This window comes from Emys orbicularis, chromosome 4 (genome assembly GCF_028017835.1).
Source record: "Emys orbicularis isolate rEmyOrb1 chromosome 4, rEmyOrb1.hap1, whole genome shotgun sequence".
In the NCBI taxonomy this organism is placed as follows: domain Eukaryota; kingdom Metazoa; phylum Chordata; order Testudines; family Emydidae; genus Emys; species Emys orbicularis.
Window position 1 is genome coordinate 150,874,575 of NC_088686.1, and position 8,970 is coordinate 150,883,544.

The window sequence follows — 8,970 nt, forward strand, 5'->3', positions numbered from 1 at the left end:
AGTGTCCTGCTAGCCCATCTCACTGGGCCCCCGCCAGCTCCCAACCAGCCCACAGAGCTGTATAGATCTGCGGCTCTCAAACTTTTGTACCGGTGACCCCTTTCACATAGCAAGCCTCTGAGTGCGACACCCCTTATAAATTAAAAACACTTGTTTATATATTTAACACTATTATAAATGCTGCAGGCAAAGTGGGTTTTGAGGTGGAGGTTGACAGCTCACGACTCCCCCATGTAGTAACCTCGTGACCCCCCGAGGGGTCCTGACCCCCAGTTTGAGAACCCCTGAACTAAGCAGTGTGAGAAAAGGGCCAGCCCAGCTGGGTGTCTTACAGAGGTGCAGCGGTTCCCACAGCTTCCAGACTGCACCCGGGGTGACAACCTGTCACAGAAGGTAAGTGACAGATGGCATCGTGAGTATCAGGGTCTGTACAAAGGGATGCTAAACTGAAGAGCCTCTGCTGTGAGAAATCTCCTCTCCCCAACAAGGCGCACAGACCAGGGGCAAGTCCCCGCAAAGCTGCTCTTAGCTGAGCGAAATGGCTGGCGCTTCCTGACGGTGCGGCCTGTGGCAGGGGTGTGACGTTATTGATATAAACTGTGACCATAGAGATCATTGTTGCAACCACTGTTATATATTGGCAGCAAATATTGTACAAAGGTTGTCGTGTGAGGTGTCTAAGAAAAGGGTATGGTTTGCTGGTTATGATTATGCTGTCTGTGTGCATGTATCATTTTTGTATTTAAACTTATAAGTATTGGCTCTATACGGTCTGTAATTTCAAACTTGTGCTATGCTTCTGGGTGACCCCCAGACAATTTGGCATCAGCACTGCCTAGCCTGCTTGATGGCCCGTTAAGGACCATCAGCTGTACAACTGACCCATTGAGAGACTGCAGATACACCTTGTGGCTCAGCAAGGCATGCAGGGACATGCCTATGGACAGAACTCTCATCTAAGGTTTCCATGCCCTGTGCTGGAGAGCTTGTCTTTGAATCAAAGAAAGCAGAGGCCACATGACAAGAGACTATAAAAGGCTGCTACAGCTCCTCCATCTTGTCTTCAGTCCTGCTTGTGACCTCTGGAGGGACTTTGCTACAAACGGAAGCTCTGAACAAAGGGCTGAGGACCCATCCCAGCTGCGGATGTTCCAGAGACTTGATTGGAACCTGCAGTTTAGTCCATCACTGCCACAAGCCTGAACCAAGAACTTTGCCATGACTGTATGTAACTGATTCCATTTAACCAATTCTAACTCTCATTTATATTTCTTTCTTTTTATGAATAAATCTTTAGATTTTAGATTCTAAAGGATTGACAACAGCGTGATTTGTGGGTAAGGTCTGATTAGTATATTGACTGGGTCTGGGGCTTGGTCCTGTGGGATCGAGAGAAACTTTTTTCTTTTACTCAGGCACTGGTTTTCATAACCATTTGTCCCCATAACGAGTGGCACTGGTGGTGATAGTGGGAAACTGGAGTGTCGAAGGGAATTGCTTGTGTGACTTCTGGTTAGCCCGTGGGGTGAGATCCTCTCTGTTTGGCTGGTTTGGTGCTTAGAGGTGGAGAACCACCAGCCTGGGTCTGACACTGCCCTGCTCTAAGCAATTTGTCCTGAATTGATACTCTCAGTAGTGTCCCACCAAAGGCAGCATCGTTACAGGGAGGCTGCAGCTCTCAGCTCCGTTCTGGTTGGGCGTTTCTTAGCCCTTAGCTTGCTGGGAATGTCCCAGGGGCAGGGGAACCCCAGAACTGGACATGGTCCCCGCTAGTGGGCTCTGTAATAGCATCAACTCCCCCTCCTGACTCCATCCCTGAGTGGGGGTAACCCCCAGCCCCCTCCCCCCCGGCCACCTTTTGTCCATCCTCTCCCCGCCCGCCACCGGCCCAGCCCAATGGAGCGTGCAGGGCCCTCAGTGTCCTGGGGCAGGAAGGAGCGACACCCGGGGGTGATGAGTGAAGCACTTTTTATTGCAGGGAGTCACAGGCAATGAGTGATGGGCGGGCTTCCCCTCCTGGGAGCTGGAGCAGGGCCAGGAGCAGAGTCGAGTCCAGGAAGCAGGGGCGCCCCCGGCAGGGCGGAGCGGGGAGTCTCAGGCCAGCAGAGCGGTGCGGGCAGCGGGGCCCCGTGGGGGGAGCAGCCCCCTCAGTACTCACAGATAAAGGGCATGCTAGCCCCGCACCCCACACTTCTCCATTGACCACCTGGCAGAGAGAGAGGGGTTAGTGCCCTCCTGACTGGCACCTGGAATGCAGCCCCCAGGAAACCCCGGATCCCTTGCCCCAGACCCCTGTATCCCCACTAACACCAGATCCCCTGTCCCACACCCCACAGGCCCACCTGCTCTTGGATCCCCTGTTCCAGGGCCCCATGAACCCCAGATCCCCTGCCCACAGATCCCCGGTTCCCCTGCTCCAGGGCTCTTGTTCCCTCAAGCAGTGAATAGATCCCCATCTCCGCCCTGCTCTCCCCCCCCCCACCCCGGCTCCTCACCTGCAGGGCACATGGCGACACACGTTTGCCCAGTGCGGCAGGGGTTCCCTCTGGCCCAGTTGGAGTAGTTCCAGGAACTGTGGTCGACCCAGTGGGAGCGAAGACACCAGTTCTGTGAGGGAAGGGGCTGGGTTAGGATCAGTGCTGTCCCATCTGCAGGGGGCCGCGGGGAACCTCCCACCCCCACCTCTGAGGGGCCATCGCTTGGGCTGGGGCCAGGAGCCGTTCGTGCACTGGAGTCGGGTGGTCGCTGGGGGTCATAGCAAGGGGCTCTGGATTCGCTGGGATGGGGGTCAGGCCCTAGGGCAGGATGTACCCAACACCTGCTGGCACCAGCCTCTGCCCTGGCACCAGGCCCCAAGAAGCCTCCCAGCCATCTGGGGTCAGCTGGACCCACGCCTGAGCCGCCTGAGCTACCAGGCCCACCTCCCAGGGGGCAAGCGGGGGGGTGGTCTGGGGCAGCCCTGAGCAGGGTCCCGGCTGGGGACACACTGAGCCGCAGCGGGGGATGGATCCCCCATCCGCTCTGCACTGGAGGGGAGGCCAGCCTGAGAGCTGGCAGGGCCCTGATGAGGGAGTCGGGGGAGGGGGGGGTTCTGGGCCAGGCCCAGGCAGTGGGGGAATGGGGACAGCAGGGCCAGACACTCTCCTTACCCTGCCGGAGGTGATGCCCCCGATCCACACCTGGCTCCGGTTGGTGCGGGCACGCGCCATGCGGCTCAGGTGCTGGTTGATCACGCTGCCGTGGATGGAGGCCAGGCGGCCGCGGTAGCAGCGGACACACACGTTCTGTGGGGAGGGGGACATGGGGCATCCACCAACTATCACCCCATGCGCCATCCACTGCCTCTATGCCCCCTTCAGCCCCTCCACTGCCCTTATGCTGCCTCCACCACCCTACCGCCATCTACTGCCCCTCCACCGCCCCCACATCCCCTCCACTGCCTCCATGGGCCCCCCATCACCAGGACCGGCTCTAGGCACCAGCAAAGCAAGCAGGTGCTTGGGGCGGCAAATTTGCAGGGGCGCAAGAATCCAGCATGAGAGCTGAGAACCAACAGGGAGCCCTGGGAGCTGTAGTTCCTTGGTTAGCTCCCTGCCTATAGAGCCAGCCCTGGAGCAGGGAAAGAACTACATTTCCCAGCATTCCCTCGGCCGTTAGTAACAGGAAAGGGAGGGGGAAGGAGTGTAGAACTGAAACCTCCTGCTACAGCTTGCTGTGAATGGTAGGGACAGAGCCAGCTCTAGGTTTTTTGCCACCCCCCACCTCAGCCCTGGGCTCCCCCCCGCACCCCTGTGTTGCCCCAGCCCTGGACTCTCCCCCGCCCACACCCCCTGCTGCCCCAGCTCTGGCCCCCACCTGCACCCCCAGCCCTGGGTTCTCCCCCCACCCGCACCCCCTGCCACCCCAGCCCTGGGCTCTTCCCCCCACCCGCACCCCCTGCCACCCCAGCCCTGGGCTCTTCCCCCCACCCGCACCTCCTGCCACCCCAGCCCTGGGCTCTTCCCCCCCACCCACATCTCCTGCCACCCCAGCCCTGGGCTCTTCTCTTCCCCCCCCCCCCCCCGCACCCGCACCCCCTGCCGCCCCAGCTCTGGCCCCCACCCGCACCTCCTGCTGCCCCAGCCCTGGGCTCTCCCACCCCCCCCGCACCTCCTGCCACCCCAGCCCTGGGCTCTTCTCCCCCCCCACCCCTCCGCACCTCCTGCCACCCCAGCCCTGGGCTCTTCCCCCCCACCCACATCTCCTGCCACCCCAGCCCTGGGCTCTTCTCTCCCCCCCCCCGCACCCGACCCCTTGCCGCCCCAGCTCTGGCCCCCACCCGCACCTCCTGCTGCCCCAGCCCTGGGCTCTCCCCCCACCCACATCTCCTGCCACCCCAGCCCTGGGCTCTCCCCCCACCCGCACCCCCTGCCACCCCAGTCCTGGGCTCTTCCCCTCCCCCCCCCCCGCATCTCCTGCCACCCCAGCCCTGGGCTCTTCTCCCCCCCTCCCCGCACCCGCACCCCCTGCCGCCCGAGCCCTGGGCTCTCCCCCAAAGAAAGAATTGGGTGGACTAAATGGACATTGCCCCTCTCTATCTGAAGCCTAGCAAGGGAGGTACATGGATCCCACTAGAATTTAAAATGAAAAGTAAGGGAGGGGAAGCTCTACTAGACTGGGCAGCTTTAGATACAGTACCAGGCACGTAGGAGGATTTCCACTTCTGAGCCATGGAAGCAGAAATTGACTTTTCTTTTCCAGATTTAGCTAATATTCAGAAAGGGAATCTAGCACCTGCCTTCCAGATTTGAACACCCTCAAAATTCAGGAGTGCTCAAGCTCAATTTGGGCAGCTGTTACTTCATTTCTCCCAAATCAAATATACTGATCCACTGTAACTTGCTGTAGGAAAAAGTAAAATAAATTGAGCAAGTAATGCTTCCCAGTGGTTATTAGGACTGGAATTGCTATTTTTAACAGCCCTTGCTTTTTTTTATTATTATTATTATTATTTTTAAGTTTTAGTTTTATTTGTTTAAAAGGAAGACAGTGATTGCATTGGCAAATTCCCCATAGAAACAAAGAATGGAACAAAAGAATAATAAAGGCACCTCAACTTTTCCTCATTTATGTAGGACAGTCTTATAATATGCATCCAGATATCCTCCAATCACACAAGCTGAAAATTGTTTCACTTTACTGCAGTTCTGTAACCATATGGGAACCAATCCTGTCTGTGTTTTGTGCACATCCAAAATTTCTGCTGAATGACTCGCCCTGGGAGCGAGTTACCAGTGACCCAGGGCTGGGGCGGCAGGAGGGTGCGGGGGGGGCAGCCAAATTTTTTTTGGCTTGGGGCAGCAAAAAACCTAGAGCCGGCCCTGCCCATCACCCCTATGCCACCCCTCCACTGCCCCATGCCCCCTCCACCACCCCCATGCCTCCTTCACTGCCTCCATGGGCCCCCCATCACCCCTATGCCAACCCTCCACCACCCCATGGCCCCTCCACTGCCTCCATGGGTCCCTCATCACCCCATGCCACCCCTCCACCACCCCCATGTCTCCTCCACTGCCTCCATGGGCCCCCCCATCGCCCCTATTCCATTCCTCCAACACCTCCATACCCCCTCCACTGCCCCATGCCCCCTCCACTGCCCCCACGTGCCATCCACTGCCCTTACAGCCCTCTACTGCCCCCACTCCTCCTCCACTGTTCCCATGGCCCCCCATCACACTGTGTGCCCTCTCCACTGCCCCCATGTGCCATTCTCTAACCCCATGGGTCTCCCACCCCACTTCCTGACCCATCTGCGAGTCCTCCCCACCACCTGTGCCCCTGACCCACTCACCTGGGCGCTCGAAAATGTCTGGCAATTGTTCACAACCACAAACCGAGAGAAGCAGCCCCCCTGGCCAGGCACGATCACCCTGAAGCTCTCGCTCTCTGTGGGGCACGGTGGCTCCGGCTCCCCGGGCTCCTCCTCGGCCTGCTCGGCTGGTACCTCCTGCTCCGGGGCGCCCTCAGCTGAGGATGGGTGCGAGAGACACCAATTGGCCCTTCCAGCTGCAAGACGCAGCCCAGATCCCAAACAATCCATGGAAGAGGGATATGGAGCAGATCTAGTGGCCGGGGACACAGGTGTCCGGGATAGAGAGGGTCAGGGTGTCACTGGGGGGTCAGGGGACCTGGGTGTCCTGGATGGAGAGGGTCATAGGATTATTGGGGGGCTAGGGGACCCTGGTGTCCGGGCTGCAGTGAGGTGGAAGGTTATTGGGGGCAGGGGACCCAGGTGGCCAGAACAGAGTAGGGCTGGGGGCTAGTGAGAGCACAGGTCTGGGGTAACGGAGCCCTGTATTGTGCTTGCTGGGGTCTGACCCAAGCCCATGGGGCCCATACAGTGTCTGCTGGGGGTGGTGGTGGAGGTTCCCATTGGGGGCAGTGGCCTGTGGGTCAGGATCCCCACAGGGTGGGGGAGGGGCTTTAGCCATGGGGACTTGGGCCCCGGGACTTACGGAGCTGGCGAGCAGAGACGGCCCCCAGGAGGGCAAGTGCCAGGACCAGGAACAGCTTCATCTCGGGCAGACCTGGCGTGGCAAACCACTGTGAGACAGAGACAGATTGACACCCCCCATCCAACCCCCCCCCCCCCCCAGTCACTGAGCCCATACCGACCCTCCTGCCTAGAGCCCATCCCCCTCCTTCCATTTAGCTCGAACTGACCCCCCGCCCCGCACCTAGGGACCTCCTGCCACTGCACCCTGACCTACCACCAAACTCCCCTGGGCTGATGACCACCCTCCAACCAATGCAGCCTTTCCCAGCAAAGGTAGGGCTGGGCCAAGCAAGGCTGAAGAAGAGAGCCCAGGGCCTTGGCTCAGCTGGGGGGAGACAGGTGAGCTGTCACTCACCTGCCCTGTAACACAGGGACAACGGGCTATGGGCATCCATTGACTATGGACAGAAGGTGGCAGAGAGAACCCAGCATGTGCTGTTAGTCTGTGGAACTCCCTGCCACAGGATACAAGGGGCCGAGAGCACTGAGCAGTGCCAGGCCTTTCTGGGCATCACCGCAGGTTCGGGGGCCAACAGTGAGGCCTCATGACCTCAGGCTACAGGGCAGGAGCTGAGCAGCCCCCAGGGTCAGGCAGGGATCTGCCCCTGCCACAGAAAGGTGAATTATGGCAGTCACTTTCCCAAGGCATCCAGCACTGGCTGCTGTAAGAGCCAGGCCCCGACCGAGTGACCCCACTCTGGAGCGGCTCCCCATCACCACCCATAGCCCCTGGGGTCACCAGAGAACCCCCTCACCTCTGTGATGGCTGTGGGTCCTCAGCGAGCTCCAACGGCTCCAGCCATCCCAGCCCCTTATATAGCTCTGGAACAGGAGGGTGGGGATGTGGAAAGAGCCACTATCAGCTCCCAGCCCCTTATTCTCCCCCTCCCCCCCCGCACCCCACAGCTTGCGACATCCCCACACCCAGCCTGGGCTCTGACCCACCAGCTGCCCCATGTCACCCTCTAGGGGCCATCGGAGGAGTTTACAAACGAGCGGTCTACAAAGTTCCCCCAACTCCCCATAGACCATAGGGGGTCCTGGATTCAGCCCCCTGCTGATGGTAGCAGAGAGCTGGGCTCCCAGCCACTCGGGGACCCGCTTTAGGAAGACCCTGACTGTAAGGCTGGGCTAGCAGGAGCTGTGGGTCGGGATTGAGGAACGCTGCTGTCAGCCCCTCCCCCCCCCCCCCCATCACCAGCCCACTCTCAGGCTGCACTGGCTCAGGGCATCCCTGCAGATAAGCATCTCCCCACAGGTGCTGGGCAGGTTTCACAAGAGGATTTCACACAGCAACGGCCGCGCTGGGACCCCACATCTGGGCTGTCTCAATAACCCCTGGGGCCGTTTCACCGCAGGCCACAGCACTGGGTGCCCGGCCACAGGGAATGGGGCAGCAGCCAATTGGGTGACCAGATGTCCCGATTTTATAGGGACAGTCCTGATATTTGGGGCTTTGTCTTATTTAGACACCTATTACCCCGCACCCCCGTCCCGATTTTTCACACTTGTGTGTGGTCACCCTAGCAGCCAACGGGCTGGTGCCATCTATCCCGTGAGTGCCAGCATTGGGGTTCCCTCCCCTCCCCGGCCGGCACTCCCTGGGGGGCAGCCCCTCAGAGCCATGGACGCCCTCCCCTGCCATGGGACCCTGCCCAGTGTTGGCTGGGACTGGAGTGGGGTGATCACCCAGAGCCTGGCGCGTGGCCCTTCCCTTCCTGCGGTGAGCAGGGGCGTTGGGACCCCTGAGTCTGGAGTGGGACTGGCCAGTGCTGAGCCCTGGGGCACAAATGGGCTCCCCCCACTTTCTATAGTGCCCCCCCACACACTGATGCCCCTTGCAGAGTTCATTGGGCCCCATGAACCCCGCTTCCACCCCCCTGGAGAATCTGAGGGCCCCTAGTGGGGGCTGAGCTGGGGGCTCTGCCACGAGCTGCCTTTAGTCCCAGCAGAGCTTCCTAGACTCCAAGAGCCGACAGCCCATTGTGCCGTCTGTCTGCGCTCCTGTGTCACACCGGGCACCGGCCCTGCCCTGGGGCTCCTGCCTCCCGCCCCGACGGAGCCAGAGCGCAGCCTCTGGAGAGAGGCTGGACTGAAAGACTCCGAATGATGGAACATCTGCGCCCCCCCTCCCCCCGCAGGCGAGTTGTCCCCAGGGCTATGAGCACCGGGGTTACCCCTGCACCTCCTGGCACCTGCCCAGAGAGCAGCCGGGTCAGGCTGGGCCTTGGCCTGGTGCATCCTGGGAGAATTGTTAAGTGGGGAGGTTAAGAGGGGCTTAGCTGGCTCAGTGGGCAGGACAGCAGGTGGGAATCAGGACACCAGGGTCCTTCACCTGGCTTTGCACCCACCTGTCATGTGACCATGGACCAGTCACATCCCAGCCCCATGCCTCAGTTTCCCCTCCCCACCCTTCTCTATTCAGACTGTGAACT

The 8,970-nt window shown here is 60.0% G+C and overlaps 1 protein-coding gene across 1 annotated transcript; it reads right to left on the reverse strand.

Annotated features, from left to right (window-relative positions):
* Positions 1–2,147: 2,147 nt before the first annotated feature.
* LOC135876996 (bone marrow proteoglycan-like) lies at positions 2,148–6,555 on the reverse strand. Its single transcript, XM_065402313.1, has 5 exons — positions 6,495–6,555; positions 5,831–6,006; positions 3,150–3,284; positions 2,496–2,607; positions 2,148–2,206 (listed from the first exon to the last, which is right to left on the reverse strand). Exons 1-5 carry the CDS (start codon positions 6,553–6,555, stop codon positions 2,148–2,150), a joined length of 543 nt encoding a protein of 180 aa, XP_065258385.1.
* Between the last annotated feature and the right edge of the window lie 2,415 nt (positions 6,556–8,970).